The 14997-nt window shown below is 59.0% G+C and overlaps 2 protein-coding genes across 3 annotated transcripts; both read right to left on the bottom strand.

The window, feature by feature from the left end:
* Positions 1-3928: 3928 nt before the first annotated feature.
* On the bottom strand, positions 3929-5228 carry Gp1bb (glycoprotein Ib platelet subunit beta). Its single transcript, XM_003478051.5, has 2 exons — positions 5059-5228; positions 3929-4798 (listed from the first exon to the last, which is right to left on the bottom strand). The coding sequence occupies exons 1-2, from the start codon at positions 5066-5068 to the stop codon at positions 4194-4196; spliced, it is 615 nt and encodes a 204-aa protein (XP_003478099.2). The 5' UTR covers positions 5069-5228; the 3' UTR covers positions 3929-4193.
* Positions 5229-5320: 92 nt separating this feature from the next.
* Positions 5321-14031, bottom strand: Septin5 (septin 5). 2 transcript variants are annotated; one of them, XM_003478382.4, is made up of 12 exons: positions 13879-14031; positions 13731-13741; positions 9057-9153; positions 8853-8939; positions 8485-8608; positions 8246-8380; positions 8023-8140; positions 7816-7917; positions 7020-7116; positions 6801-6936; positions 6458-6560; positions 5321-6320 (listed from the first exon to the last, which is right to left on the bottom strand). In XM_003478382.4, the coding sequence occupies exons 1-12, from the start codon at positions 13919-13921 to the stop codon at positions 6264-6266; spliced, it is 1110 nt and encodes a 369-aa protein (XP_003478430.1). In that variant the 5' UTR covers positions 13922-14031; the 3' UTR covers positions 5321-6263. The 2 variants fall into 2 exon arrangements, with proteins under 2 accessions (XP_003478430.1, XP_005007368.1); XM_005007311.4 differs by lacking the exons at positions 13731-13741; positions 13879-14031 and adding an exon at positions 9846-10174.
* Between the last annotated feature and the right edge of the window lie 966 nt (positions 14032-14997).

Here is a 14997-nt window from a genome sequence, read left to right as displayed (position 1 = left end):
CCCAGGGGAGCTGGAGTTATGCTGGAAAGACCTGGCTCCCTCCTCCTCCGCCTCCCTGTTGGGGTCAGCCCGGGTGGGGGGTGGCTCTCAGCTGGTTTCCAGATGGACTTTGTGGAGGGGTACCTGGAAGGGGCGATCAGACACCCCAGTAAGGACTTGGTGGGTACCAACTGGCTTCTCCTTGTCTCTCCCTCTCTGCGCTTGTCTTCTGTCTGTCTCAGGGGTTGTCTCTGTCACACACCGCCTCTGCAGCCCTTCTTCCCCACCGGTTGGCCCTGGTGTGGGGGTGGGAGTTGGTGATTTATCACCAGTCGCCTGTCTTCCATCGGAAACACCGGGGGTGGGCGCAGACGGTGCAGTGAGCTATGGGCCCCCAGGGCTCCGCCACCCACCCCAATGTTGTTGCTCTGTCTGGGCGGCGGGTGCGATCCCCCTCCCCACGTGGCCTGGACCTGGGCCCCCCACACCTTCCCGGGCCTTTTCGATGCGAGGCCCCAGGCAGGTCAGGTCAGCTCAGCTCAGGAGGCATCCCCAAGCTGGGGCAGGCCTAGAGGAGCACCTCCACGCAAGCCTCTTCCCGAAGGTGCCGAAGGTGCTGTAAAGTGGTCTGGTGGTGTCGGAGCAGAAGCTGTGTCCTGGGCTGCCCTCAGTGTCCCCTGCCCCGCCCTCGCCACGGTGCACACAGCAGGGGCCCAATAACTGTTTACCGAGCAAACTCCAGCAGGAGGGGGGAGGGTGCACCTGGGCCGGCCCCGCCCCAGCGCCCGGCGGAAGGAGTCCCTTATCTTCGTGGTTGACAAGCTGTCACTGCACCCTCGAGGAGAGGGGTGGGGAGAGGGTCGCGCTCCCTGTCAGTGACCGCGCCAACACCCCCTCGCTACCCCCATGATGGAGCAATCTGCTTGCCTCTCTGGGTGCCATCCGTGGCGTAGACACATCCTCCCTTCTCCCCGTTTCTGTTTCTTCGAAGACCCTGGCTGTCTGCACCCCCAACGCCAAACTCGGTCCCAGTTGTTCCTTCGCTGTTGTTTTCTGCAAGTCGCGAGCGCCCTCTGGTGCTCCCTTGGGGTCGCAGCGCCGACGGGGAGGACAGATCCTGCGCGAAGCCTGGTGAGTGCCAGAGCACCCATCTATTTCACAATGAGGAGGCAGAGGCTCTCCGTGGGATGTCCTGGATGTGTCTTCTCCAGGGCTGTCGTCTGCCCTTGCTGGGGATCCATTTGTTCAATTCTTTGGTCAGTCACTCGCTGTCTGGCTGTGCACAGACACCAGATAGGAGAGCAGACCAGGACATGGGGTCCTGTCCCATGGCAGGCTAGGAAACTCCTTGAAAAGGGAGAATGGAACTTGAATAGGGCCTTGAAGAGGGATGAGAGTCACAGGAAGGAGGACATCAGGGCAGGAATGTGGCCTTAGGGAAGGTGCGAAGTGCCTGGCTGGTGAGACAGGGAGCACTGAGGTCTGAGCCTTGTAAGGAGCTCAGGGAGGCTTCCTGGGCAGTGTGCTGCAGTCCCTTTGCACCCTTGGGCTGCAGAGCTTCCCTAAGGCCTGGAAGTGTGGGGATGGCGGGGCCTGAGAGGGGCTCCCTGGTTTGTGCTTGTCTGAAAGGAGTCTGAGGCCACTGAGGGCCACAGCTAGTCAGTGGGCAGGAGGCCTCGGGGCAGGTGTACGGTTTATGAAGTGGCAGACATGCTGGGACAGGGGGCTAAGAGGACTGTGAGCAGCAACCCTCCCCTGGTAGGGCCATTCAGGAGCACTGATCTGGGACCATCCACTTCCCTGGACTCTTGGAGATTGAGGCCCCAGGCTCAGCACATGGGAAGGTCAGTGCAGGGTCAGGAGTTGGGATTGAGGGCTCTTAGTCCACTGGAGAAGGTCAGTTAGCAAGGCAGGCCGTGTCTTCACCCCCATGGTCAGTACCTTGGCACCAGCCAGTCCACACCATAGGGCAGACCTATGGGAACATGGGGTTCAGTTGCCCTTTTGCTCAGTATGCAGGAATTCTTCCTTATGATACATGCTGTGGTTTCTGCTTTGTTCTCCCATCAGGAAAGTCCCAGTGGCTCTGAAACTCCTGCCCCTCAGGGCTTCCACTCCTGGAGGAGGCAGTTCATTTGCACAAAGAGGACCATACTCTCCTCCAGGCCCTGGGCGTGGAGCCCCCAAGCCCTGTGAACAGAGGACAGTGGGTCTGGGCTCCTTCCCATAGCTCCTTGTGGGGCCTCATCCCGCAGCCTAGGGTAGAGGTACCTCCTTCTCAATTTGGGGTCACCTAGGATTCTGGCTCACTTTTTCCTAGGCCCTGCATTTTCCCCAGGGGCTTTAGTGAAGAGGAATTTAGGGGCTCCAGGAACTTGTCTCAGGTTTGCTCTTCATGCAGACACATAGAGGGGTCTGGGGCCCAGTAAGGATCCTGCTCCTGATTTTGGTTTCCTCCACTGGGAAGCAGAAGGAATGTTTCTCCTTGCATCATGTTCAGATAGAGTTTAGGGAGTTGCTTGTGTACCTTGGCTGCTACCTCTGACCTCTGTCAGAGATTGGGAGGGGGTGTCAGTCACTCCTGGGGGAGGCAGTTCATTTGTACAAAGAGGGCTACTGTCTCTGATGTGGTGATAAGGCCGGATGGACAACCGGACAGTCAGCTACAGCCCACAATGAGCCGGATGCCCTGCACCTGTCCACAAAGGAGGAGGTGGCTAGTGCCTCACTTCTGACCAGCAGCCTCGAGATAGCATCAGCCCTACCAGAGGGCCATCCATCTTATCCAACAAAGACTAGGACAAAAGCTGTGTCAGGGGCAGCCTCCCGACCTGGTCAGTGGCGGTCAGTGGGCAACCAGGACCTTCCTGTGCCCAGCCCTGAGGCTCTTCATCCAGTCCTGGGGCCCTCAGAGAACAACCTTCTTTGTTCACAGGGCCAGCTGGGTGGGTCCACACCAAGGATGGAAGAGGACCCTGGCCCAAGTGTCCCTATGCTGGCTCCAATAGTGAGAAAGACATCAGAGGGCCCTCTGTGCCCCTTGTTAGCAGGGAAGAATCTGAGGCCCTGATTGCTTAGCACCAGGGGCAGAGCTAGGGAAGCAGACAGAGGACTAGATGGTTCTGAGAAGCTCCCTTGCTGGACTGGGCAGTTAGGGAAGCTCTCCAGAAAGATGCAGCAATGAGGATGGACATGCTTGGGAGGTAGAAGACAAATATGGGGCAGTGGTGAGAAGGGCATCATGTATCAGGCGAAAAGAACAGCTTGTGCATAGATCTAGCTGGGAGGCATGACCAGTGTGGTGCAGCTCAGGAGCCCGGGGAGGTGGCAGCTGTGGGGACAGGGTGAGCAGAGCCAGTGTTCTCAGTTTGTGAGCATTACATCCTGACAGAAGGGTGGGGGTGGGGTTTGGAGCTCCTGCTGTGGATTTAGGAATGGGGATAGGAAGATTTGGTGCACCAGGAGGGGCCCAGGCTGTGGCACAGGTCCAGCTCACTGCAGGCCAGAGACGTTGGCACCCACTCACACCTGCCGGGGATTCCCACAGACTCCACCTTCTAGGCTCCATTACCCAGGGAACACCACATAGATTACAGACTCCACCTGAGTCCCAACTGCTCTGAAAGCTCTCCACACAGCAGGGTGACTGATAAAGGTCACCACAAGCCCTGAACTGTCCTTAGCACATATTTGTGGTCCCTCACTGCCTACAAGAATCCTCTAAGCACCTTCACTCTGCCTGTCCATATTGCTGAGCATGTCTTCTCTGTCCACACTACCTACAGTGACCTGTGGCAGTGTGGGACAAGGGAGTTTACCCATTGACTCTTGCTTGCCCCAGGCCAATTTGGCTCAGTGTGATGATGGGACTGTGTGTCTTGCACACTCTCCCTAGGGTCTCTTCTGGGGTTCAGCGAATGGGATCCAAGGTCACTGGTGCAGAGACAGGCCAGTTTAGAAGGATTTATTTAGCACGGAATTGGGGAGGGGAGGCTCCGAAGTGTTGGGCTTCAGTAGCTAGGTGCCTCCACCTCCCCAAGACAGAAGGTATAGGTTGCCTCACTCTGTCCTACCCGGATTCCAGCCTTCAGGTCTTGGGAGAGTCTGGGAGGCTGGGCAGCTTTCAGGGCGGGTCCAAGAGAGGGATGAGGGTTTCTTGGGCAAGGTTTTGTCGAATTTGCAGACCTAGGATGATCAACGCCAGTCCATTTCTCTTAGGATGTGCCTGCCTCAGCGGGCTCGTCCACCAGCGGGGCCATCAAGAGTAACTGTTGTGCGGTGCGGGTGCGGGTGCGCAGCCTCTGCAGGCGGCACAGCAGCAACGCCAGGAGCAACGCGTGCAGAAGCCCGAGCCAGAGCAGCGCGACTTGTGTTGCCAGCGACCCCCTGCAAAGTTGGCCTGGCGCGCATGCGGAGCGCAGCTCCTCCTCGGCTAGGTAGGGCAGCAGGCGGCCGCGCAGAGTAGGAGGTGAGACGCAGCGCAGATCGCGGTAAGGCTCGCGTTCCGGGCGGCCGGCCAGCCAGGCGCGCAGCGGCACCAGGCGGCAGTCGCAGCGCCAAGGGTTAGCGCCTAGGTGCACGGCGCGCAGCGCGGGCAATGTGTCTAGCAGCCCCGGGGGCAGCGCTGTTAGGTTGTTGTCGGTCAGCACCAGATCTGTGGTGTCAGGCGGGAAGACTGCTGGCAGCGAGGCCAGCGTGAGCCCACGGCGCCCACAATCCACCTGCGTCCCTGCGCAGCTACACGGCTCGGGGCAGCCCACAGCCGCGCCGCTCCGCGACGCCAGCAGTAGCAGCAGTAGGCTCAGCGCCCCGCACGGCCCTAGAAGAGAAGGGCTGAAATGAAGGGTGGGGCCTGCCCACCCAGGCGGCGTCCTTGAGCATCCAGGACGCTGGCCCCGGCTTCATGCAGCTCCTGAGGCCTGTAGCCCTGTAAACCCCTCCCCCCACCATCTGACCACCCCATGCGCTGGCTGAAATTCCCTAATTTGATTCAACCCTTTCCCTGTAACAGCTAGGATGACCAGAATGCTTCCTAACCTGGGACTGCCCAGGACCCAGCAGACCTGACCCCAGACTCACGGGAGCCCATGGCGAGAGGTCGGTAGCTCGGTTTGTTCTGGAGTGGGAGGCGTTGGCCTGAGAGCCAGCCGGCTCCTTACAGGCTCCGCGAGCCCTGCCGCACAGACCACAGTGCAGCTACCCGGCCAGAAATAACCCGGAGGCCTCTCGGATCAGCGCTGCAGCCGCAGATAGGGCGCTATCACCAAGACCCCGCCAGCCGCCTGGGTTTCCGGCCCCCACCCGCTCCCAGGGGTGCACGGAACACTCGAACAGCCACAGCGACGTTCACCAACATTGTTCTCCTGTCGCCAGGACAGGACATGGCATTCACAACTTAACAAAAGGGAGCACGGGTGTGTGTGGTGGTGCTGGTGGTGGTGGGGTCATGCGGGTGGAGAAATGGAGGAGCTGAGGGGTTGAGAGCCCAGCACCATAGTGCAGCTGGAGAGGGTGCTTCGAGCTACGGGCAGGGAACAGCCACCTGGACATGAGGGTTGCCAGGGGATGGCCCACCACCCCAGGGCCCTCTAGGTTTGCTAGAGGTTGTGAGGAAGGGGCTAGACTGCTATAACAGCTGGTCCCACCATCCTCAACAGCAGCCTTTTAGTGTGGAACCTTCCCAGTTGCTTCAGCAGCCCAACCCTACCTGCTCTAATCCCCAGTTTAGGTGACTGGGTAAGGGAGGACCCGGCGCACCTTGCACAAAGTAGGGTGTCAGCATACACTGGGTAACTCAGAGAAACTGGCACAAAGGGAGTCCTCAATTTGTTCTGTAGCACAGGAGTGGGGAAATAGACCTGGTCCCTTTCCCCTCCTCTACCTTGGTTTATCCTCTTGCCTGAGCAGGGATTGGAGCCTTGGTGCTCTGACCTTTGGGGAAGTGTAATCTAGGAAATTGTGTCCAACTTGGCTCCTGATTCCCCAAGGCCAGAGTAAACTGATTGGGGGGGGCACTGTTGTCCAGGCCCCTAGGGAACAAATACAAATGACCTGGAGACGTTAATGCTAAGAATAAATTAGGGTTGTGGGGAGGGGTGCCATGGCTCCGTGTCTCTCTGGGTTGGGAACAGTCCCATCAGGGCCACTCTAGGTTAGGATTGGATCCAGGCCCCTCTGATATCCAAGCGAATCCAGGGTCGAGTCCAGGCCAGTCTGGGATCCAGGGGTGAGAGAGGCCAGAGGTGGGTGGTCTATCCCTGGAGACTGGGGCTGGAGCAGCAGGGTCACTGGTCCTGCATTTGTTGTTTCATCTTCTGCAGCATCTCTTGCATTCGCCTTAACTGGGTTGGGGACAACAGTAGTTAGGATGAGAAAGGCAACTAGAGGGGCCTGGCCCCGCCCTCTCCCTTGGAGGTCACACCCAGCCCTGGCCCTGCCCCATCACACCAAGGCAGACTCTGATGCGGCCTCCACTAACCTCCTCATCCTTCATCCTGATGAGCTTCTCAGTCTCAGCGTCTGGGGTGGGCAGGGGTAGGATGGGGATGGGGCTCTCCATGCGGCTGTCCTGGGTTAGTTTACTGTGGGGATAAGATGGGAGGAATGGCGCTGCTGGGAGGCTCAGAGTGGTGCACTGGGGTATGCCTGAGGGACTCCTGCCAGGACTAAAGCCCCAGGTCTGATTTTGGGAGATCAGGCTCTATGGAACTGATTTGAATAAGGGGGATTGGAATAAAGTTCATGTCTGGGTGGGAAGGACATGGCCAGCCCTGTAAGTGGTCAGCAGGTCGGGTTTCCATGTGGGCATGGGGACAGCCCACCTGGTCATCTGCTGGATGCAGTGTGCACGGTAGTTCTCGTAGTGCACGTCACAAGTCACATCCTTGAGGTCATGCATGTGAGTGCGGATAAGCATGTTGCGAAGCTTCACGAAGTCGCAGTGTGCCTGATTCTCCACTGTGGGGCAGGAGTGCACAGTGGGTGGGGGATACCAGAGGAGCCTTCCCGCCCCATTCCTAATGCCCCAGGCCTCAACTCACCCTCCACGATCCCCCAGGGGTACAGTCGCCCCCGGACTCGTTGCCCTTTGGCTTCCACCACCGTGTTGCTGCCAATGACAGCAAAGGGAGCGCTCTCCTGAGGGGAGGGGACAGAAGCCCAGTCTGATGAATGCACAGAGGCTGGGGGTGTGGGGGGCTGCACCAGGCCTCCTTTCCAGAATCACCAACACCCCTCCCTAGAGATCCTGGCACCACCTGTCTTCTGGCCTCTCTGCTACTTATTGAAGCTGGATCCTGCACAGCTGATACCCTGGGGGCCTCTGTCAGGCAGTGCCCCTTAGGTTGTTCCCCTCCAGATCCCATCTCCCATCAAGAACCACCTAGCTTTTCCTCCTTTCTTCTCAAAAGCTTCTCAAATGCCCCATGGTGCCTGTCCCTGGCTTAGGTCTGTCATTACTACTCTAGCTTCTGGAAACCTGAAGTAACCCCCCTCTGTAGTTCAGGATTCTGGAAGCCAGGATATGCCATAGTCATGTAGCTACTAGACTGATGATCCATGGAAAGCACATCAAGGTGTCCCAGGCAATGGCTCTGTGACCCACTAAGCATGTAGGTGAGGCTCAAATGACCCACATAGGCTAGGCAGGGATTTAGGTCACCTTTATCCTCTGACCTTTACTGATGGGCTACAAGTCTCTTATTGCTAGGACAACTTCTGACCTTATGAGGTCAGATCTGGGTGCTCAGCCCTCAAGCCCTGTATGAATGGGTGCCATGTGGCCTCCAGTTCTGTCCCTGACTACCTCTGTCCTCCCTCAACCTGGCTTCAGTTCACCTTCAGTTCCCGGTCCTGCTGCTTAAAGTCCTCATCCTCATCGGAGTCGCATTCGGGGAATTGGTACACATGGATCCCAAACTTGTCAATCTCCTCCCGGATCTGCAGTGGTAGGGCAAAGGCTGTCAGATTTGGGGCTGGCGAGGTACCCCTGGTACCCTCTGCCCCAGATTCTCTGGCAAGGCTCCTCTACCACAGCAGGCTCACCCGCTCCTTCAGCTTCCGAGTCTCACTAGGCACCAGGCAGTCAGCCTTGGCGATGAGTGGCACAATGTTTACCTTCTCATGCAGAGCTTTCATGAAACCCACATCCACTGGCCGCAGCCTGCAGAGAGCAACCAGGGGGTGGGATGGGCATGATGAGGGGAGGTGGTGGCACAGTGACAAGTACAGCTACAGGGTACTCACAAGGGGTTGAAGAGTCACATACCCATGCCCAAACGGGGAGATGAAGTATAGGCAGCAGTGCACCCGGTTGTCCTGGATGTTCTTGCGGTTGAGGCCACTCTCATCACGGAAATACTGCTCAAACTGCTGATCTACATAATCACTGATGGGCTTCCAGCTGGGGGTGGGAGGACCATGAGGCCAGCTGTGAGCTGCCTGCTAGACTGGGGAGGAAGGGGTTGGTTGGGGCAGGGACCCATTTTCCAGCCAGGCTTCTCTTACCATTCAGAATTGTTGACAGCATCGCCAAAGCCTGGTGTGTCCACAATGGTGAGCTTCAACTTGACTCCCTTCTCTTCAATGTCCACTGTGTGCTTCAGGATCTCTACCGTCTGGTTGATGCGTTCTGCAGGGAATAAGAGGAAAGCATTGTTTCTGAAAGCCTGTCCAGGCCCAGGAGCCAGCACCCTTGACCTCATCCTTCCCAGAGGCTTGGCCCTAAATGGCCTGTGATTAGGCCACTTCTTCTGGACCCTGAATAGGGGTTCACAGCATGAAAAGAGTGGGGGCTGACCCTGGAAGGGTCACTTTTAAGAGGTCACATGGGGGGAGTTGGTGGATTGGTGCCAGGACATGTAGGGTGTACTTACCCTCAGCACTCAGAAGCTTTCTGTCTTTGTACAGGTCAGTCAGAAAGAGGCTGTGGACCAGTGTGGACTTTCCCAGGCCTGACTCACCTAGCCGTAAGTACAGTGAAGGGGCTGGGTTAGGTCTGAGCTCCCCTCAACTGAACTTGGCTGGTCAGTGGCCCCAGCCACTCACCCCAGCCCCACCCAACAGCCTGGCCCACTCACCAGCCACCATGAGCGTGAAGTCAAAGCCCTTCTTCACCGATTTTCTATGTACCTGGTTGGGCAGTGTGGCGAAGCCCACGTACTGCTTGTCGATATCCTGGGGGCGGCAGTGAGGCAGGTCAGGGACATACTAGGCTTCCACTGCAGCAGCCCAATGCCCTATCCCCTGCCTGGCTCTGCAAACCACAGGAGGAGGAGGCAGCAGATGGTATCCCCTAACGGTATAGCATTTCATTGGCAAAAATGGGGTGAAGGCTTATAGACAAAAGCCTGGAGGTGGGAAACCAGGTGAGGGGGTGACAGAAGAAGGCAGTTCTGTGCCAGACTCAGCCAGGGGCTTTCAGGGACCCAAAACTCTCTCTCCGAGTGTGTGTGTCTCTCTCTGTGTGTGTATGGGGGGGCATAAATAGATGGTAGGCCGCACCAGGCATAGGCCATGTCCTCCCTTCTAGGCCTAAGGCACCAGGACTGAGACCCTAAGAAGCCTCCACAGGCAGGAAGAAGCCTAGGCCTCAACACTCACCGCTCCCCAGATTGCCCAGGGTGGGAGGCCCACCTGGCCCCAATCCAGCCCTGGGGGTGGCAGCTGCAGCATCTCCAGCAGCGGGCTATTTATAGACAGCGGTGCTCTGCCACCCCCCACCGCAGGGTCCCAGCGCCCACCCTCCACAAAGGTCTTTGGCCTTACAGCCCTTGCCACGTCTCTGATCCCTCAAGCCCTGGGCAGGCAAGCTTGCACATGACCCACATTACACACACACACACACACACACACACACACACACACACCTTGAGCCGCCTCTGGGCCTGGGTCCGCGGCGACAGCAACTGCTCCACCAGGCGGTCCTGGGGTGCTGCCAGCGAGTCCATCGCGGCGACCCTTGAGGCCCTGCCGGCCGCGTTCAGACCCCCTGACAGGGGCAGGCCACCTCCAGCCTGGCGTTCTCCAAAGACTTACGCGTGGTACTGCTTTTAAACCCTGCTCTCGCCCCAATTTTGCGTACACGGGAACTGAAGCCTGGAGAGGGGACGTCGCCTACCTGGGGGACCGCTGACCCCAGAGGCCGTACGAGCCATCCCCCCACTCCTCGCCTGTGCGAGCCCGCCCAGAGCAGTGGCGGCGACGTAGACCCGGTAGCCCCCGCCCCAGCACCCGGACAGAGGCGGGGCTCCGCTGGCGCTCTCGGGGGCGGTGGAGACAGCCCCGCCCGCCGTCGCCGGGAGACAGTCGCCTAGAAATTGGGGCACAGGCGGAACCAATGGAAAACCGCTGCGGAGGGCAGGGCCCGGCAGAGCGCGGGGAGGGGCTGCGGCGCCGCGTGGACTGGGAGCTTGGTGGTGACACCCGCGGCCTGGGTCCAGGCGTCTGGACAGCGAGATGTGCGGGCCAGAAGCTTGGTTCGCACGCCGGGTAGGGACGCGAGGTGGCCCTGGAGGCCGCGTGTACCACCCCCAACACGCAATACGGTTTCCTCCCGCCAGAGGGCGCCAGAGGATGCTTCAACCCACACTCAACCGACCCCATTCAATACTGGTGCCCTCAGTGCAGACTCGGCCCGCTTATCTCCCGGCGGTGTCACAGTGCACCCAACTACCCACGAACCCCGTCCCTTCGGACTCCTGTGCCTCTTTGGGGCCGACCTACCTCCCTGAAGCGCGCTTGCGCTGGTGTGTATCTAGCGGGGGATTCTTTCTCCGCTAGGCGTCCCCAGACCTCCAGGAAACGCGCGGAGGACAGAACCCACCCCTGTCCTGGTCCTGCCTCCACCTCCTCAGAGGCTTAGTGTGAGCGAAGGGCGAGAAGGAGGCGCAGGAGGCCAGAGTATGCGACTATCTCTTTCTCTCTAAACTTAGAAAAACCCTGGTCAGCCTGCTGCTTGGCAAGCCTGCTGCTTGGCAAAACCACCCACAATGCGCGAGGCCACCGTGGTCTCCAGATAGTCCCTGCCCTCAGGGGCGATGTAGGAGATGGAGTAGGATCTGACCCCCACAAGTCCCCGTGGACTTGTGGACACTCCCCTCCCCTCAGAGCTTCCTTGCCTCCTCTAACCCACAGTACAGTATTGGACAAACAGGGCACTGGATTGCTCAGGCCAGCTAACACTCCCCCTCACGTGGCCACCCCAGGAAGGGCAGGAGTTTGCTGAGCAGGGAAACTGCTCACTGAGGGCTAAAAAAACCCTTCCTTACCCCCCACCTCTAGAACCTCAGGAAAATCAGAGCAAGCCTGTGCCCAGGGGCCAGGAAAGGGAACCTGGATGGCTCCAGGACGGCTGGAAGTGCATGTGGCCAGTGTGTACAGACTACTGGAAGGTCTCCTCCCCTACTTGGCCCCACTCCTCCCCCAAGCAGGCCCTTCCTTCTTGGCATAATGGTGGAGCACCCCCTACCCCAAGGCCCTCGTCTTGCTGGGGAGTCTGAAGCCAGTGGCACTGGGAGGAGGGCAGGCCCACGGTTGGGAAGTGGAGAGTCTTGCTTCCCAAGGTAAGGGGCAGCCACGTGGCCCCTGGCTCTCTCCACCCACTCCCAGTCCTGTCTCTCAGTACTCCCTCTGCACTCCCTCCGTAGTCCAGACCTGTAAGACCTGTAAGAAGCCTCTGGGCTGAGCCTCACCCAGTCTCTACCCCCGAGTCCACTTCAGGTACAGCCCAGCCCTTCCCCAGAGACGCTGTCATCTTAGGCCAATGACATGTCCAGAAGATGGACAGCCCTGGCTGAGAGGGCCTCAGGCTGAGAGGGACCCCTGATGCTCTACACCCTGATGTTTAACAGAGCTTGTTAGTCTCAGACTGCCTCAGTTTCCTCATTGGAAAGGCACAGCCTCTGGGAAGGCCCTGATCAGTACATCAAAAACCTTACTCCTATCTCCCAACCTGCCTCTCCCAACATCCAACTGGACTGAAGTAGGACCTGTGCATTCTGTGGGAAGGACCCTGGCACCTCCCATCTCTGGTCTTGAGGCACAACAAATATTCATCAGCATTTCCTCTTGACACAGCTTCGCCCACCTCCTCCTGGTGCCTGTAACTCTCGAGGCATTTCCATTCTTAGAATCACTCGAGTCAGCTCAGGAAGCAGCAGCCAGAACCAACAGAGCCCCATCACTGTCTGAAAGAAGTAGGGGACAAAAAGCGCTGGCAGAGCCCCCACTGCTTCTTCACCCCCCTTGTGTAGAGTAAAAAGGAGGCCTGAATGGGCCAAGGCTCAGTGGTCACAGTGAGGCTACTGTGTGCTTCTGGGTCCCTCTAGACCCACCAGAGCCCACTCACCACCTGGCCCCCTGGGCCTGTTCCTGGGACTTCCTCTACCTCCATGGTGCTTCCCCTTCTTGGACTATGGGGAGAAGAGGGGAGAAGGCTATCTCCTAGCGGACCTCAAAGGATGGACAGACACAGGCCTGATGAGGTCACACCTCAGCAGAAGGGGAGCACCCCAGCCTGACAGCAAGGAGCAAGACAGCTGGCTGGGGCTAAGCATCAGGTACCAAGCTTAGTGACTCTCAGCACCTGAGGCCAACCTTGGAGCTTCCAAAGGCCCAGGAGTAGCTTGCATGCTGTCTGGGCAGCCTCTACTCTTTTCCTCTCCCTCAAACAATAGCCTGGCTGTGTATGTATCCCTACATCTCAGTCTTTGTTTGACCTGCTGTGAGGGGAAGACAGCTTTCTACCCAGCATCTCCATGGAGCCCCTCCCAGTGAGCCTCATCAGTCCCTAGGCAGGGCACATCCCGGCCAGGAGACTGGCACTGGGCAGCCAGCGACTCTCTAGCTCACTCCACTTGCCAGCTGCTCCTGCCCTGCCAGCTGCATGCCCCCAAGGCCAAGGTCCTGCCCCGTATCTGTGCCATGTGTGAATCTCTGTCAATGACAGAGGGTGTAAAGGCCTCTCTGCTGCCAGAACCGAGCCTGTTTTTCCTCCTCAAACATGGCTGAGCTCAAGCCAGACAGGCCAGCCAGCGGCAGAGTAATATACCTAGCAGCCCACCTGGTCACCCACTCTCATCCCTAGCTCTCCTAGCTTTCACAGATTGGTTTAACCTTCAGCTCAGTTAGGTTTCTACAGAAGATACCCAGGTGAATTTCCTATGGAGTCTGTATTACCAAAGGGTGGGGACCAGGTCAGTCCCTTTGGAAGGTCACAAATCTATCTGTACCCACTAGGCTTGAGGACCCATACTCTGCTGGGATGCTAGGCGCTGGAATGACTCAGATCCCGGCTCCCAGTCTGGGCCACAGCTTAGCCTTAGTGTGTAGGGATAAAGGTGCAGGCTGTGAAGTGGGGTGACCCTTGAGGCTCATGCTACTTAGGAAGACCGTTTGGTGGACTCAGAGTTGCTCCTCCTCCACTCACCCAGGACCCCAACACACCAGGTCAGTAAGGAGATGCTGTACTGGACTAGGGGGAGGGAGATCACCCATCCTGCTATCCTCCAGAGAGGCCCAGAGCCCTGCTGTGAGGGTCAGAGGGCCAGGCTTGGCCCCTACCCCCTCCTCGCTGCAGCTCCAGGCATAGTGGCACTCCCCGGCGACAGACAAGACAATGATTATCGATTATCGCTACTGGGCTGGATGGCGGCTGGCGGGGGCGGGGTCGCGCCTGGACGCCTGAGGCATTGATGCCACAATAGGTGACAGAAGACTGGGCCTCGAGAGAGCTGAAGGTGGAGTGCACATACCTGCTTGTCTTCTGCGGGGTCGGGGTCGCAGTCAGGTCCGAGCAGGTCCAGGCCACAGGGCGGGGGAGAGACGGAGAGACACGGTGAGAGGCGGGCGGGCGGCGGGGACAAAGGCGCGCGCGGGCACGCGGGCGGGCGCCAGGCTCACCTGGGGTCGCCAGCTTGCTCTTGTACCTCAGGCCTGTGCTCATGGTGGCCGCCGGCGGGGTACGTGCGGTGGCGGCGGACTCGCGGGCGGGGCGCAGCGATGAGCTGCTGAGGCCGAGGCCCGGCTGCGGGGTGACCCGCCCCTCCGCGCCGCCACCGCCCGCCCCGCCCGTGTGCCCGCCAGCCAATCGGTGCCCGCCGCGCCCACGCGCGACCCGGCGCGGTTGGTGGGGCGGGGACTGAGGCGCCCCCCTATGGTCCAGAGCCCGCAGCCCCGGGGCGACGCCCTCGCCTCCAGCCGCCCGAACAGGGCTGAGACCCGGGGTAAGCAGGCGATTCCCGCGTTGTTCCACCCTGCATGGCTGTTACTGCTCCATTCCTCAAACCCCTACCCCTGCCTTCCTGTCCCCTGGCCCAGGGCCAGACTGTACCTTCCCTCTTCTCTGGGTGGGACCCCTGTCCGAGCCTGGGCCTCTGTCTGTCCATGTGTGGGGCCTTCTGGAAAGCTAGTCGCCAGACTGCATGATGTCTTCACACCAGCCCCGCACACTTCAGAGGTCAGCAGATGCCCCTATTCACACCATCACTGTGAACTTGGGAAGTGCTGGCCATGGAGTCTGGCTCTGACACCGGTCCCAGTGCCCCTCCTTTAGCCTGCTAGTGCTAAGAACTAGAAGCATGTATCTGGGCAAGCCGCAAAGCACATGACCACGGGCAGTTGTCCAGCTTCTCTTTTCCTGGGCTGTAGAATGGGGTTGTCTGTGGCGTAAAGGCGCTGAGATGTGGGCAGGACTGCTCCAGCCTGAACCCTGCCTACACCCCACCACCTCAGTTCTGCACCCTGTGCTCTGCAGCCTCAGGGCTGTGGGATGTGCTCCAGTCAGACCTGCTGTCACCATAGAGAGAGGGTTGCAGAGCAGGAGCACACTGTGCAGACCACACCAGGGTCTGCGCTCTGTTTACAGATAGGAAAGCTGAGGCACCAGACATTCAACAACAGGGTGAGGGTCAGTGGCAGAGAACATGAGACCTTCCCATCTTCTGTGTCATCCATTCTCAGGTGCCTTTGGCCTGGATCACCACAGAAGGTTCCCAGGTGGCACATATGAAACCTGCAGCC

This window comes from Cavia porcellus, unplaced genomic scaffold, assembly GCF_034190915.1.
Source record: "Cavia porcellus strain 051 isolate PalLab524CR breed Dunkin Hartley unplaced genomic scaffold, mCavPor4.1 scaffold_16, whole genome shotgun sequence".
Lineage (NCBI taxonomy): Eukaryota > Metazoa > Chordata > Mammalia > Rodentia > Caviidae > Cavia > Cavia porcellus.
Note: the sequence above shows the minus strand (reverse complement) of the source record. Positions and strands in the feature narration are given on the sequence as shown.

Bases quoted from the DNA above. Each gene is read 5' to 3' on its own strand.
- Septin5 (XM_005007311.4), bottom strand. From the start codon at position 9,926: ATGGACTCGCTGGCAGCACCCCAGGACCGCCTGGTGGAGCAGTTGCTG. The intron at 8,609-8,852 runs GTAAGTACACCC...TATTCCCTGCAG, and splicing joins AAAGCTTCTGAGTGCTGAGG to AACGCATCAACCAGACGGTA. The intron at 6,561-6,800 runs GTGGGCTGTCCC...TTATCCCCACAG, and splicing joins TGCATCCAGCAGATGACCAG to TAAACTAACCCAGGACAGCC.